At 37.4% G+C, this 16,590-nt stretch overlaps 1 protein-coding gene across 3 annotated transcripts in view; it reads left to right on the top strand.

The window, feature by feature from the left end:
* LOC105039348 (L-arabinokinase) overlaps positions 1 to 16,590 on the top strand; it is a 47,260-nt gene that overhangs the window by 3,492 nt on the left and 27,178 nt on the right. For all 3 annotated transcript variants that reach the window (XR_012135447.1, XM_010915486.4, XM_029262804.2), the window contains exons 6-18: positions 372 to 438; positions 3,194 to 3,251; positions 3,362 to 3,429; positions 3,518 to 3,580; positions 7,963 to 8,016; positions 8,099 to 8,201; positions 8,290 to 8,399; positions 8,493 to 8,612; positions 9,882 to 9,938; positions 11,700 to 11,872; positions 11,970 to 12,138; positions 13,266 to 13,349; positions 14,401 to 14,526. Coding sequence is in view for 2 of the 3 variants with exons in the window: in XM_010915486.4 (XP_010913788.1) it covers positions 372 to 438; positions 3,194 to 3,251; positions 3,362 to 3,429; positions 3,518 to 3,580; positions 7,963 to 8,016; positions 8,099 to 8,201; positions 8,290 to 8,399; positions 8,493 to 8,612; positions 9,882 to 9,938; positions 11,700 to 11,872; positions 11,970 to 12,138; positions 13,266 to 13,349; positions 14,401 to 14,526 (1,252 nt within the window). In the remaining variant the exon portion in view is untranslated. The remainder of the gene's footprint in view (positions 1 to 371; positions 439 to 3,193; positions 3,252 to 3,361; positions 3,430 to 3,517; positions 3,581 to 7,962; positions 8,017 to 8,098; positions 8,202 to 8,289; positions 8,400 to 8,492; positions 8,613 to 9,881; positions 9,939 to 11,699; positions 11,873 to 11,969; positions 12,139 to 13,265; positions 13,350 to 14,400; positions 14,527 to 16,590) is intronic.

The raw sequence follows: 16,590 nt of genomic DNA on the forward strand, positions 1-16,590 counted from the left end.
GATATTATGATATGCACGGTTTAATATTGTTTGCTGGTTGTTGTTTAATAGGACATAAGAAAACTTATTTTGTGAAATTATGTTATAATTTCAGTGATATGGAAATTGCCTCTAGTCCTTTGAGATGTGCTGAATTATTTTGAATGTTCTGAAAGATACCTATGATTTGTCTTAAGGCCACCATCCAGGCCTGATGAACACTTTTTCCTTGTCAACTTTGTTGCTATCCATCAGCTACTTTGATGAGGTTTCTTAATGGAGATCATATTGCATCATTAAGGTTGATAGCTCACTTTGCACAATAGTGGGACTTCCCCCTCTTTTAATAGACAGCTGATGTTGATTTTCTTTTTATTTGCTTAATTCTGCAGTTGGGATTTCATATATGCAGAGTATGTTGTGGCAGCTGGGTATCATCATCGTTCCACTATTTGGCAGGTTCATTTCCCTCTTTTGCTGCTTCTTCTTATTCTTCTTTTGAGGGGGTCTTTCATTAGATCTTGATGTTTTTTCTTTCTTTCTTTCTTTTTTTTTTTGGAAATTTAGACCCTTATGTTGTTTAAAACTTAGCATATTTGAAATTTGGTTCATTTCTAATTTGAAAGGCTAAACTATTTAAAATTTTGTACCTTCTTCTTCTCCCTCCTCCTCCTTCTTGTTCTTATTAAGGTATTGTGTCTATTCATGACCTTGCTTTTCATACTCTCTTAAGAAGAGTATCAATGCATCTATATTACCGGTGACTTGCAACCCCCACCAAAACCACCGCACACCATGCCAACACCGCCCCCGCCCGCGACAAGAAGGGGAAATGACAAAAGTGCATTTAGTTGACATGCTTCTTCTTCTTTTTCTTCTTATTAAGATATTTCATCTATTCATGGCCTTGCTTTTCAAACTCTATGGAGAAGAGTATCATCCATGCATCTTTACTGCTGGTGACTTGCAACTGCTACCCCCACCCAAGAGGTGGAAATTAAAAAAGGTGCCCAAGTTGATATGTATGCAAGTTGCCTATAGAAGTTGTATCATTAACATGAAAACCTAAAAGCATGCATGAAAATAAAGGGAAAAAGAAGAACCAATATTTATTTTTTTTATTTTGGTTCGAGTTTTTGACTAATGGGATCAGCGTCATTAACTCTAAGTGACACTTAGCAGATCTCTCTTTTTCCATGTGAATTTTGTTTTCAACAAGGATCTAAATATTGGTGCTTACGAGTGTAAATAGGTCATTCCGTATCGTACTAGTAAGGTAGCGGTATACACATTTCCTTTTATACAGTACCATATCCGCATATGGTATGCACCTCACATTTGTTGTGCTGACAACAATAGGCATGCTCTTTGTTACTTCAGCTCTTGGTTCTCAGTCAAATTCTATACTATCATAGGACTTTTGCTGCGGTCACAACAATAGGAATATAAGTTCTCAATCTAGTTGTATACTGTCATATATCAATGGAACAAATTCAATAAATCAATTTATTTATAACACTTGCTAGTAAGGCAATAATAAAAGTGAAGGTATGAGATCCACTTTAGTCATATTTGACATCATACAATCCCTGAAGGCATGTGCATTATTAAACCCCTATGTGTACTTTGGAAAACTCAATCTCCAAAGACCTTGGAACTTGGAATTTTGCATTTACATCCCCTTTAACATATATTCAGATATGAACAGCTGCCAGCATGCACTAGTTTAATGGATGTTAGTATCTTGAACTGGGCATACTATTAGTCTACTAGAGCATGTGATGTTCAGATCTTTTTCTTTGTGATTTACTGCATCTTTACTACATTGTAATTTATATTAGATATTTCGACGTTGCACTACACTTAGAAGTGTTTTATTCGATTACTATCATGTACGTTAGAATCATGTTCAGATAGCATTTTAAAACTCAACATTTCATCCCATATTTCCTGCAGCAGCAATTGCTTTCAACTTCTGAGACTGAAGCTTAAAAGTTTTGCATTCCAAATTTCTCCTCATCAAAAAGAGGATACCTTAGCATTTGATTTATGTTACCATAGATCGAATCATGATTCTTAGGGAATTTTGTGCATTTATGATGTTTCATTTACTAGTTTTTTTGCTAGTGTTGTGACATAGGTGGCTCAAGTATTCAAGTTCTAGTGTCATGGGGCGTGATATCTATGTGATAGTCAGCACTTTAATCCTTGGAGTGGATATATATATATGATGCTTTAAGCTAGTTATAACATGGATTTGATGCAACGTGATCAAGAGTAATTTCTGCATTGTCATCAACAGCCTATACATTTGCATGCAAAATTGTCCTTAGTTTACTTGCGCTTATCCTTGTGGAAGAAAAGACTTGTTGCCAATGTTTAGTGCAAGGTCGCCATACCGACCTGTCCCACTCTTCTCTAAAGGTTCAATTTGGTATATGAGCTGTACCGATCCGTGCTAGTTCGACTCAAGGAGAATCGCCCGATGCCGACTTATAGCATCCACTTTCTAGTGGTACCATGGCTGGGAATGAGAAAAGGTGTTGGAACTTGGAAGCTTGTCTCAATATGGGGTGCTTGTCTTACCATACTGAACCAGTAAAATTCCTAGCACATGCTTCACGGACCTTATAGTGCCTTGAAGTATGTCAACTAAGTACAACTGATCTTTTGGAGATGGCCTAATACATGCATTTTGTCTGAGGATAAGAAAAGCACTAAGTGGAACAATACTAGCATGGCTTAACTATGCTATGAATTGGATTGTTTCTAGGTTTAAGGAATTGGTATTATTGAAAATTGGTTAATGAAGCTTATCACCTAACCAATTTAGAGAAGATTTGTCCCCTTTTTTTCATATTCTTTTTGAGTCGGATATGCTACTTCTTTCCTTCCTTTCCTGTATAACACATCAATAGATCTTATTCCTTCACTCTAGAACAAGCTTAGGGTGTCCTACACCCTCCAGTGCAATAAAATGATATAAGTTACCATTATATATCCATTCATTATGCATTATCTCTCCATGCTAAGCTAAATGACTGATATTGTCTTTGCAATGCACCTTCGGTGCTGTCACCAATCAAATGACAGGAATTTGTAATAGCATGGTAGAAGTGCAACATAACTTGCCTTATGTTATGCATCTTGCCTATGAGATAAAATCTTAACACATTAAATTCTTCTTTTTCTATACCATCTTTTTTTGTTGAAGATAGCTGAAGATTATTCTCACAGCGAGTTAGTCCTTCGTCTTCCTGGATATTGCCCAAGTATGTTATAAAATGTGCTAGATTTGTGGTTCTTCTTTTGAAATTCCTTCACGTTCCCTTATCTGCTTTTATTACTAAAGTAACTGACCTGATAATTGTTTGTTTTGAAGTGCCTGCTTTCCGAGATGTTATTGATGTGCCTCTGGTAGTCAGAAGGTTACAAAAATCTCGGTTGGAGGTGGGAATTCTACAACTAAAAAAAGACCTTTTTTTTAACACAAATCGATGCATTTTTTGTTTGCTTTATGATCTTCTTGTTGATTCAGGTAAGGAAGCAACTAGGGATCGGAGATGACGTGAAGTTAGTCATTTTCAATTTTGGTGGACAGGTAGGATATGTATTGATACGTCAATTACTGATCTAAGATAATGAAAATTTTGATTTTTAACAGCTCTTTTTTGCGAGATGTTTAAATGAATACTATCTACAATTCTAATTGGTATTATATTTTATTAAAAGTTAAAATGATAGGAAAAGACTACTTCTACTCTTGAAATAGGTCTTTAGTTGCTCATTCCCTATTTGCAGGTTGGCCTGAACTGTAACATGTTCCTGCTTCGTTGATTTTCTGTTGTTGCTAAGTTCTTAAATGTTTGTATAACTTCTGATGTTTCTATGAGAATACTTGATACTGTGGTTGAAGAAATTTGTGTATGATATTCATGATATTAGGTCTTCGTATGATATTCTAGGCTTTAGTTGCTCATTGTAAAAGTCTAAGGCTCTATTTGGTTGCTGAAGAAGTAAAAGAACAGAAAAATGTTGCATTGAAATCAATCATTTTATTGTTTGGTATTTAAAGGAAAACTAGGAACTCTAGTTTCTTGACCACATACAGTAACCTAATGAATTGAAAGCTAATTCTGCTTGAGAGCTGCTACCTTTAGAGTGTCAAGACTTTAAGACATCTGGATATGTCATCACATTGCTGACGCTTGATATTTGAATATCATGCTTCTTTCAGTTGAAGGGACAACATACGGCATAGACTTTTGGAACACTTCAATTCAAGTTTTAGTGCTTATATTGTAGTCACCTACAAGCCGTACTATTTTAGTTCAAAGGGTCTAGGAAGTTGCACCTAAAATGACATCTTTTTCCTTATACTTCTTCAAGTGTAATATAAAAGAGAATTTAATTTATCACCAAATCATTGACTAGCCAACTTAGTTAACACTCAAACCCCCTTCATATTGTTGCTTGAATATCATGACTCTGTGACTGAATTGATACCGACAATGTATTGTCATGTTGGTTAATTTTATTGGATAATATGATGGTATTATAAAATATAAATAACTCTACTTGTGTAGAGTACAGTGCTACTATGTATAAGTATTACATATACAAAATTCACTTCCTTTGCTCCTTAAAAAGAAACTTTTGTCATCTAACTGTGAAAAATCTTGCATGTCCTCAAAAGTGATATACCGCGTATTAGTTACATAACGAAAATATTAAAGCAATCTGTTTTAAGGCATAACTAACTCGATGCCTGAATATAGGTTTATGTGCTATTGTACTCATTTGGGATTTTTTTTTGCTAGTGCTCTTATCATAATTTTCTAGTCAAAGTATTCTGTCTGATGGACCCATAAGTGGCCCCACAATTCGAGCATAGTTTAGCTTCAGGTTTTCTCTAATTATTAAGTATTTTTGCATTTGAAAATATAGTGACTTTAGTATGCCTTCTGATAATGTTCTAGGTTAAAGGATTCTGGAAATTAGGTTTATTAGACATATATACAAAAGGGATGTAGATATATCTAAGACTATTGTTAGTGCAGAATTCCGCCGACGCCGGAGAAGCTGGAGTCATGGGGATCGAGGCTGCCGCCGGGACCTGCAAGGGAAGTCTAAATCGGAGTTGGAGGTGCTCCGGCAAGATCCTCCGACGCTCAAGTCAGTACTCTGCCTCAACAGAAATGGAGCACTCGAATGGAATTTTAGCAGAGTTTCGAGATAGAGTTTAGAGCTTAGAGAAAAATGTATCTGAGGGTCTCTTTTATAGATAGGAGAGCGTAACTAATTAACAGCGATGTCCGTAAATGCCTGGTAGTGGGCCGTTCGGGGCCATGCGGGGTTTGTTACGGAGAGTAGTGGCGTCAGTGGGCCGTTCAAGGCCACTTGGAGTTTGTTATGGAGAGTGGAGTGGTGTCCGTTGTTGCGACTTGCTAGAGAGTGGTGGGGCCACGTGGAATCTGTTACAGAGAGTGGAGTGGTGTCCGTTATCGCGACTTACCGGAGAGTTCGGGCTGGACGGCTGAAGCTCGGCTGGGATGTCTGATGGAGCGGACTGGCTCTCTGTCTCAGCAATGTAAGAGAGGCTCGGATATTTTCGAGGTTGCTGACGAGTCCACTATTGTCGGATACCTTGCGTGCTGATGCTGCAGATGAAAGTCATCTGCTGTAGAAGCTCGGACGGGGACTTTCTGTTGGAGAAGTCTGACAGGAGTCCGATTGCTAGAGAAGTCCGTCTGAAATTTGCCTGATGTAGAAGCTCGTCTGAGGACTGTCCGCCGGAGGGGTCCGATTTCATGAGGAATCCGACAGAGGGTCGACCGATGGTGGAGTTCGGATGGCGTTGTGGAGGTTCGTCCGCTGGAGGAGCCTTGAGGATACTGTGGAAGGTCGAACGTTGGAGGAGTTCGAGATCCAATTCTGTTGTAGAAGTTCGGACGGAGTCCGGCTCTTGTAGGAGTCTGGATGAAGTCCGTTATTGTAAAAGCTCGGACGAAGATCAGTTGTCGTGGAAGCTCGGATGGAGACTTCTTATTGTAGAAGCTTGGACGAAGACCGACTGTCGTGGAAGCTGGGATGGAGACTTCTTATTGTAGAAGTCCCGCTGCTGGAGAAGCTCGGTCATTGACGAAGTCCGGAAGAAGTTCGGAGTAGAAATCCGGCTGGTGGAGTCCGTCCGTTGTAGAAGTTCGTCTGGGATCCATCCACTGTAGAAGTTCGGACGGAGTCCGGCTCTTGTAGGAGCTCGGATGAAGTCCGCTTGCAATAGAAGTTCGGAGTAGAGTCGATCGTGGCTGGAAGAAGTCTGGAAGAGATTCGGAGAATAGTCGATCACTGTAGAAAATCGGCTGATAGTGAAGCTCAGAAAGCGTTTGGAGCAGTCCAGTAGATGAATGGAGGAGCTCATTATCGGAGAAGTCCGGATGGTATTATGGAAGCTCGGACAGTTGGGGGAGTTCAGAAAGACGCCGCACAAGATTGGAAGCCGGAAGAGCCCTGGGAGGGTCGGCCTTTTACGAACTTCGGCTGGGATTATTTTATACCCAACAACTATTATTATGATATATTGATTTTCTGGGGTTAGCTTCTACTTACCGACAAGTGGTTCTCAGATTTGAGTATAGTTTAAGTGCAAGTTTTCTCTAATTATTGGGTATTTTCTTATTTAAAAGTGTTCTCAGTTAAAAGATTCTGGAAATTAAGTTTATTAGACGGCTGGTAGAAGGGTTTTAAGCATGTCTTAAGACTATTATTGTGATATTTGTATTTATTTATTTATTTTTTGGTGGTAGCTTCTTTTCAGCCTTAAGTTCTCTTTCCTCTTGTTCTTTTATCCTTCTCATGTTTTCTTCTCAGTTCACGTGGCAAAATGGTCAAAACTTGCCTATTTGACAGAAGTTCTCTACCAACTTACTTGACACTATTCTGCACTCTGTTGAATGACCTGAAACAACATAAACACTTAGAGATGTCAAATTGTTTCAATTATAGCTAAAAACAAGTAGGTTTATAGTTTTACACTGGAATCCATGAAGGATTGAGGATCCATTTCATGATCCAAGGCTAGTTTGTGGAAAGCTCCATCTAGACTGTAACCTAGATCTGTCTTATGTTCAAAATCTTTGTTCTCGGATGATGCACATTTTGGCATTATTTAATTATCTCTATGTATCCTTCAGTTGCACTGTGGCTTAAGAGTTCATATAATATTTAACATATTTATTTTCTAATATTTGAAGTGGGTCTACAACTTGGTTCCCTTCATTCTAGATGTAGGATTAACAATGCATCTTGATACATATAGTCAAAACCCATTGTCAAATCAGATCATTTAAATATTCTGCTATGTAAATGAAAGAGTATATAATGAATGGTTACTCAATAGACAACATAATGATGCCCAATCCTATTCCTTGTCCTTTACCAGATAGAGGAGAAAAAAAAGGGGGGGAGGGGTGTGGGGGGGACGTGGTGGTGGACTTGGACTATTTTGATTCTTTCAACTGGATAAAATGGCAATATAGTTACTATGTTAACTTTATATTTCACATGCATTTTCACTATTATTTATAACAATATGTAAACTAGGGATTGATTGGAAGTACAGCATGCCTAAGTACCAGGTTCCAACTGTTATGATACGATTTGAAATTTAAACATCTAGCAGGAGGGCTCATCTTCAAAGCCTGTTATCAATGAGACATGACATAGTCAAGTAGAACCACTGATTGACACTGACTTGTTTTGTTTTTCCTTTTTAATAATCTCAGATTTGCTTTGACTTGTTGAACTGTAGGCCCTGTAATGAAGAAGTAGTTTGAGTTTTACAAATCATAGTGTTCCACATTGTTCACTGACTCTTGGATATCCATGTTGTTTTGTGTTATTACATTTGTTTTTCATCCATTGATGAATTAGCCATGAATTGTTTAATGTGATTTATTGTTGTTTCACATACTTCGCTTGCAGCCAGCAGGATGGAAACTGGAGCAAGAGTGGTTACCTGCTGGTTGGCTATGTCTGGTATGGTTTTTCATTCTATAGATGCACCATTTTTGGGCATATTTGCATCTCTCATTTTATGATTACCCTTCTTTAATTGAAGGTCTGTGGAGCACCTGACAACCAAGAGCTTCCTCCTAATTTTATAAGGCTTGAAAAGGATGCATACACACCAGATTTAATAGCAGCATCTGACTGCATGCTTGGTAATATAAGTAGCTTTGAAAGTGCAAGCTCTTTCCAGAGTATTGAGCTGAGTTGACATATGCTGATCTCATCAATCAATTATTCTAGGAAAAATTGGGTATGGAACAGTCAGTGAAGCTCTAGCATACAAATTGCCATTTGTCTTTGTACGGAGAGATTATTTTAATGAAGAACCTTTCTTAAGAAACATGCTTGAGGTAATGCAAATTTATGACTTGTATTTTTTTGGATAAATAGCAAAAATAATTGTATACTGTGTGTAACATGTATCATGTTTTTATCTTGTGCAGCATTACAAAAGTGGTGTTGAGATGATTAGGAGGGACTTAGTCACTGGTCAATGGATGCCTTATCTTACACGGGCACTTTCCCTTAGCCCATGCTATGATGGTGGCATCAATGGTGGCGAAGTATTCTCCTTCTTTCGATTATCTACAACCTATATATGAATGTGACGCTTTGCTGTATAACTAGCTATGACTGAAGCATTTACTTTAATCTAATTAATATTATGTTACCTTTTGGTATGCTACAACTATAATCATTGCCTAATTGTTATTAGTGCCAAAAGGATGTCTCTTTGGAGACATCCGATAAAAGAATGTTTCATTGATTATGATTAGTGGTTGTTGAGCATTTTAATTTATACCATGAAGATTGTGTGCATGGTAAATTGAGCATCTGCTTGTTTTAAAATAATGAATAGGTTATAAGAGGAAGTTTGGACTTCTTTGCGGCCAAACCTAATACTGAAACACCATATATTGCAATGGAGTCCTAAAATAGGACATTTAAGGACCAAAAAATTTGTGTCATACCAAGGTTTGCTATCTCGGTACCAGACTGCGCACAGGTGAAATCCCACTTAGTATCGGTATGTGATATGATACACCTGTGTCGGTACGTAGCGGTTCGGCGTGCCGGTACGCTACTACTGGTATGGTACAGTATGGGGCGGTTTGGTTTGGTACGGAATTTCATGTGTCATACACTACACTACATATTTTTAAGAGGGAATAGCTCTCTCTCTTCTATGTAACTTAGCTTAAACAGTAAATACATGAGTTCTTCCTTTGTATTTTGTTATTTGAATGCCAAAATATTGCACCAAAAGCAGTTAAAATTAATTTCGTTTTTACATCTATCTATAATTCTGTCTTTTGTGAAACTGCATCAATTTATTTTACTCAGTACCTTTGAGCATTTGAACAAAACAATTCTTAACTAATCTAAAATCTCTAGAGTTATGGTTTACTGTAATTTTTTTTGGTAGAATGTACGCCAATATCCTCAACTATAACTGGTGAGATTCCTGCATGTATGATTTCTTGAAGCCAACCATCAGTGTTCTTGACAACAATCCCTGTTTCTTCACAAGAAATTAAGCATTAGTCATATTTTCTCATGCTTGTTTTTCATCAGCATATCCACTCTAGACATCTCTCATGATATTGTAACTACAGTAGCTATGGGAGATCCTATTCTATTATATTTCTTTTTTTTTGATAAAAAAAACCATGTATAGCCTCTCTCAGTTTGCAGCTTGTTATTATGATCTTGATATATGAAAACATATACAAGTAGAAAAATACCCATGGGGAAAAAAAATTAACTGCAAGTATTCAGTATCCTATACTTTCACATGGGAACCATTACAATTGTCTACCTTCTGTCTTCAGGTGGTTGCCCACATTCTGCAAGATATTGCTAATGGGAAAAATCATGCATCAAATAAGGTGTGTATTACTTGTTACTTAAATAAAACCAAAGCTTATCTACTAATATCTTTTTTCATTTCATATTTCATACCCTTTTTGTATATTATTCTTTTATAAAATTTATTTAGACATGTACAAGTTGTTAGTAGTTGTTCCTTAATCTAGTATACATGCACACATTATTCTGCATATATATAAGAGAGAATTAATGAGTGAGAGAATGTGTTTAGTTATAATCTTACTGGCACATGATGGGCCATCTATGTCCAGAATCCCATATTGATCATGACTTACAACATATAAAATGCCTATGAAACAAAACCAATTGTTCAGTAGGATTCTTACCTATGCATTGGGTGGTCAAAAATCGAACAATTCTGTGACACAGTTATTTGATTTATGTCTTTGGAGTATCCCAGTTTGCTGAATTTTTCTTCATGTTGGTTCTATGATATGGGGTCAACTTTATGTTTTAGAAGTTAGAACTTAGAACCCTACATCTCATCATGGTGTCAAAGTTTTGGATTCTCAATTTAGATAAATGACCATATGTTCTTTCACTTGTTTATTTTGAGCTAAAACCCTATCAATCCACACTCTCTCCTATATAAATGTACACATGCATAGACAATGCTTTCTTGTAATGCATCTTTGAATTGTTCAATTGGTTTGTCAATACAAGGATTATTCTCTAAATTTGATTTTCATTCTCAGACTAGGGTATATGCATTTCTGTTTTCTTTTCCATGATTAACCTTGCAATACTATTCTGTCTGAGAAACTTTCTCGCACTCATGCTGTCTGCATTCGGTGTCTTTTCATGATTGACCATATGGAAATTATTCTTGGATTTGGGTTTTTATCAGCGAAAAGACTGGTATATGACAGTACGATGAATGTCAACATAAGTATACTAATCAGGCATGTTAACTTTGATGACCGCCTGTCTTCAGTATGCTGCCCTAGTTATTTGGTGAATGAGGTCCATTATATGCTTTTACTTCTGATTGGAAATTGAATGTGAAAGCTGGTGCTCAAATTTTACTTCTCAGACAGCAACAGATCTATCCCTTGCATGAAATGACCGTTAAGGATATTCTGAAGTGCTTTTATAGTGAATTGAAATGCTCAATGGAATAGATGGAGCTTCACTTTTATGTTACTATTGCAACAATGATTCATTTGCCCTTTTCTTTGTGTCCTTTCTTTAAGGTACCCTTTGCATTCTTTTCTTTTGAGCATTTCACTCTTTCCAATTCTTGGGTAAGATGTCCTCCCCTGACCAGCCAGGCCTATTCTCGATTGTTTTTTCCCTGTATCATTATTTGCCATGTTACCTTTGACATCTGCTCTTATTTTTTCCTAATCAATGGTGTGGTCAATCACTCTCTAAGATTTCTATTCTCTTCTGCAAGGACTGCAATTCCTAGTCATGACTTTTGACAATATTGGATAGTATGTTAAGTTCTAACTTTCTTTGAAGTATCAGTTTAAGCTGCAAAAACAATTTTAGCCTTCTTTCTTAGAGTCAGAATTTGTTACTTACTGATGATAGACATCAAGCTAATATGCATAGCTAACAGCATCAATTAAATCTTCAAGAGACTTGTCGTTCAATATTACTTTCATATTTGGTTGGCTTCTCAAATTTTATGAACACTGCTATGCTATAGTATGCTCCCTTTCTGTAAGATACATTCTGTTTTTATTCAGTTTGCTCCAATACGACATGTTGCTAGCAAGATTTGCTCTCTTAATCTCTTTGTTGCATAAATGTAGTTGAGTGGGGTGAGGCGATTACGTGATGCCATTGTTCTTGGCTATCAATTACAACGTGCTCCTGGTAGAGAAATCGGCATTCCTGATTGGTATTTGCTTGCTGAAAATGAAGTCCACCATCACACTGCATCGCCGAATAATGAAATGAATGGGAGTGCCTCTTTAGAGCAGCTGTGAGTTATTGATTCTTCTGTAATTTATGTGAATCATCATGCTTCACTTCTACCTTTTGAATTGTGGTCAACTTATTTTCATGAATGTCTTTTGTAGATGCATCGAGAATTTTGAGATTCTTCATGGGGAACTTCATAATTTATCTGATACAATGGCTTTTTTAAAGAGTTTGTCAACTCTTGCAAGTAGTGCTGATCCAGGAAAGAACACTGAGAAACACCTACTACGGGAGCAGGTTGCTGCTGCTGGGCTCTTCAACTGGGAGGTCTTGGCCTAACCCATTGTTTGCTATATATTTGTGCGTTTTTCTCTTTCAAATGCTTTGGTTTACTTATTCCAGTTGAGAAACATCAACCACCAAGGGACTTGACAATTTTTATTTCTTTCTTTACCATTATGCTTCCTGTTTAAGTTTGAAAATGCAACATTTATTATACATGTTTGGCATGAATGTCAACCCATGTTATCTCCTTGCGTGCCTGCTGAATGAGGAACTCACCATAAACGGACACTTTTAATATCTTTAAATTTTGTTAGTGATATATATATAGTAATTGCTAGTCTAATCAAGATTTTAAATCTCATGGGACAGAGGTATCCCGATATCTTTATGGAACAGGATGTCCCGCTATCCCATCCCATCTTGACAGCCATTTCGATCATGCATTCCGATAGATATCCTCCACTTTTCCCCCTTCTTTCCTTTCTTTTTTTCTTTCCTTCTTTTCTTTCTTTTTCTTCTACCTTCCTTTCTTTCCTTTTTTTTTCTTTCTTTTTATTATCCCTTTGTTTCTTTTTTTTTTCTTTCTCTTTTCTTTCTTCCTTCTTTCCTTCCTTTCTTTTTCTTCTCCCTTCCTTTCTTTCTTTCATTTTTCTTCTACTTTTCTTTCACTTTTTTCCTCCTTTTTCTTCTTCCTTTCTTTCCTCTTTCTTCTTCTTTCTCTGCATGGAAGGGTTTCGGAGTCCCAACCCCATCCTGGTCCTATTTTCTCATAGGAACAGGATAGCACGGCCGGGATGCCCCCCCACCCACCGAAATGTAAAACCATACTACTGACATTATTTATTATTTATATACCATAGTCATGGATTGCTAGAAGTACTGCAGAGTCACTCTAATGTCCTTATAGAATCCCATTCCTGGCCCCACTGTAATCTGATGTATGTTCTTATCCTAGCAGCATTCAGCAATGCCATTTTATACATTTTAATTCTTATGAAATATTTTCCTAATGTATTTTTCTTGTCAACATGTTCCCTTGATGTGCACTGTCTTTTTATTTATGTGTGTGTTACATTATCTGTAATCTATTTTATGAGTTCAGAATTTGTATTTAGTCACTTGGACCGGATATAATCCAATAGCCAGTTTCAGGGCCAGTTTTCTTGCAGGAGGAAATTTATGTGACAAGAGCACCTGGAAGGTTGGATGTGATGGGAGGGATAGCAGATTATTCAGGAAGTCTTGTTTTGCAGGTTAGCTTCTGTACTGGTGCAGATAGGCATCTAGATTTCTTTTTGTTGTCTTGCATGTACCTTCCTATTAGGAAACAGAGATGTTGTGCACATGTTTGTAAATTCATTATAAGCACACTTTATTGATGTACAATCTTATGATTCTTACCCTTAAAAAAGAGATCGAGTCTTTCTCCAGCATTTAGCAGATGCCATCAATTTGATATACTTCTATAATTACTGAATAAAACAGCCGCCGAGAACTTTATTCCCAGTTTCCACTGTCTGGTGATTCTGGACAACTTGTTTGGGAAACTGGAAGACTGAATCAGTTCCATTTGCATTTATAGGGAACATATATGAAGATGTAAAACTTAGACGGGAATGGGGATATTATGCATCAGCCAAATATCAAAAAAATCAGTTTTGCCAGGAAATAATATAAGGCTATTCTACTAAGAGCCTAAGAGTGTTAGCCTTCTACTTGATGCATGGGTTAAATGGATGACTAAATAGAAACTTTTGTTTCTTGTTATCTTTCATGTGTTATTGGCAACGTTAGACCCAGCAAAGGTGTCAAGGGAGATGCCTCATTTATCAAAGGCAGTTCCCTATCCTCTTAAAGAAGCATTGCTGTTGTTTGGATCTTTTAGGAAACATTATTATGATTTCTGCTTAACATGTTATATTTCCATTAGTTCCTATTCCACCTTTCCTCTCTGATGCCTCGACTTCCACATAAAACAAGTGAAAGGCCTGTGCAATGTGCTGGGAGGGGGGGGGGGTTTGGGAGAGATGCTATTGGAAGCAAGTTGGGTAAGATATGGGTACTGATGTTTAACTCTACTATTTGAGAATTACAGAATTTTGAGTGTTTAGAATATTTTCTCTTTTTTCTTGTAAAATTTAGGATTGCTTTTTCTCATTATGGTTTAATGTGTAGTTCTGTTATTTTCTTGGCTTAATCACTTTTGGTGGCGAACACCATACTCTGCATCTATTGCTACTTCTTTTCATTATTTGTCTATTATTACCTTTTCATTTTGCCCCCTTTTTTCACCTTTCTAAACAGATGCCAATTGGAGAGGCCTGCCATGTTGCCATTCAAAGGAATCATCCTAGTAAGCAAAAGCTCTGGAAACATGCCCTTGCACGACAAAAGGCAAAAGGACAAGAATTCACTCCTGTTCTGCAAATTGTATGGGCTTTACACTTTATATTCATTGGCTTATATGTTTCTATTATGTACTGTCAATCTCTTGGAATACAAATTAAATTCCAGTTATATTTTAATTTGTGGATGAATGCTTGGAGACTTGTAGTTTCATGTTAAGAACTTTATACAGACTTAAGAACATAAAAAAGCTGCACTATAATCTTTATTGGCAACCATCATACCTCTCCTAGTGAATATAGGTTGACAATTGCCGTTTTCATCAATTGGTTTATTAGGTTTGTTAGTCTAGATGGCCCAAGCTTATCTCATCTTTTCTCCATTCCTTTATCGATCATTGAAGAGGGTTTTGAACCTGTATCGGTCTTTCAACTTTGATTGTTACTATTTGCAAAAGATTTTATAAGTTTGCATCTCTTATCAACAAGAGATTGAGGATCAAAGCCTCTTATCACATGAACTCAAAAGGCCAACTTGTGGATGCATATCTCCAATTGTGATTAAGTTGGGAGAATGCCGATCTTTAAAGATAAATAAATTAATATAGGCATAAGCAATTGATGTTTGTGAATTGAAAGTGTTGCTATCGATCCTAGGACATCAACGTGGATCACCACCGCGGACCTACAAAACAACAGACAAAGGGTGAAGGCTCCTAGAATGCTTAAGTTAGTTAAAGTTTTATTATAGGAAATAGAGGAAGAAAGAACAGAAAATAGAGAGACAAAGTCTCCCCCAACCAAGTTGATTATTTGTTACCGAATCTTCTGGAGTCACATCCCAACAAACTCGAGGTCGTACGACAACGACCTACTAATGTGGCATAACAACCTACAGGTCATGTCGCAACAACCTGGAGCATGATGGGACTAGGCATGTCTTTAGGGCGATGGTAGCCCAGCTACTCCTTGGGGAGATTTTGCTTAGCACAGACCAGTAGTCAAGGTCGTGGGACTGAGTAGGAAGGATCCATCCACATGCAAATCTAGGTTGGAGGATGGTTGGTCGAGGTAGGAACTTTCTCCATGCTTCTGTTGTCTGTGAGGGTATATTCAACTAGAAAATCTGCAAGGACCTGAGCCTTAATTGCAAACCGAGGTCGATATTAAATGTTGAATTCTCTAAGCTCCAAGGACCATTTGACTAATCTCCCTGATGTCTTAGGTTTCTATAAGTTCTATCGTAGTAGCTGGTCCGTCAGGACCATAATGGTATGCACATGAAAATATGGCCTCAACTTATGGGCCAAGATGACCAAGGCATAGGCTAGCTTTTCTACTTTTTGGCACCCTATCTCATTGTCATGAAGCAACCGACTAGCGTAGTAAATGGGCCTCTCTCTTTGTTCTCAAACTAACTCTGAGATGATGGCTACTAAGGAAACGTCCAAAGAGAGGTAGAGTTCTTCTTCGAACTCTGTGTGGGAAAGGAGTTGGGGCAATCTTAGGACATTCTTGATCTCATCAAAGGCATGTTGACACTCTTTAGTCCACACAAAGTTCTTTAGGCCCTTCAGGGATTTCAAGAAGGGAAAGCATTTATCTGTTGATCTTGAGAGTTGAGATGAATCTGCTTAGGATGCTGACTCATCCCATGAGATGTTGAACCTCCTTCACTGTCCTTGGTGGGATCATCTTTTATAAGGCTTTAATCTTTTCAAGGTTTGCCTCTATTCCCATTGCATTACTAAAAATCCTTGGAACTTTCCTGATGATATTGCAAAGGTGCACTTCTCAAGATTAAGCTTCATCACATAGCACACAAAGGCCTCTTCCAGGTTGGCAACATGTTGCTAGGCCTTTAAGCTTTTCATCGATATGTCATCCATATACACTTTCATATTGCAGCCAATCTAGTTTTTGAAGGTATTGTTGATTAGCTGCTAATAAGTAGCCTTGGTATTTTTCAATCCGAAGGGTATGACTTTATGATAACACAATTTTCTTTCTATGATGGCTTTTCCTAAGTCTTCTGGTGCATTTTGATTTGATTATATTCAAAAAAGGCATCCATGAAGCTGAGCAGTTTACTTCCTAAGGGTGGCATCCACAAGTTGGTCTATCTCAGGAGTGGGAAGTTATGTTTGGG

The sequence above is a fragment of the Elaeis guineensis genome, chromosome 1, assembly GCF_000442705.2.
Source record: "Elaeis guineensis isolate ETL-2024a chromosome 1, EG11, whole genome shotgun sequence".
Taxonomy (NCBI): domain Eukaryota; kingdom Viridiplantae; phylum Streptophyta; class Magnoliopsida; order Arecales; family Arecaceae; genus Elaeis; species Elaeis guineensis.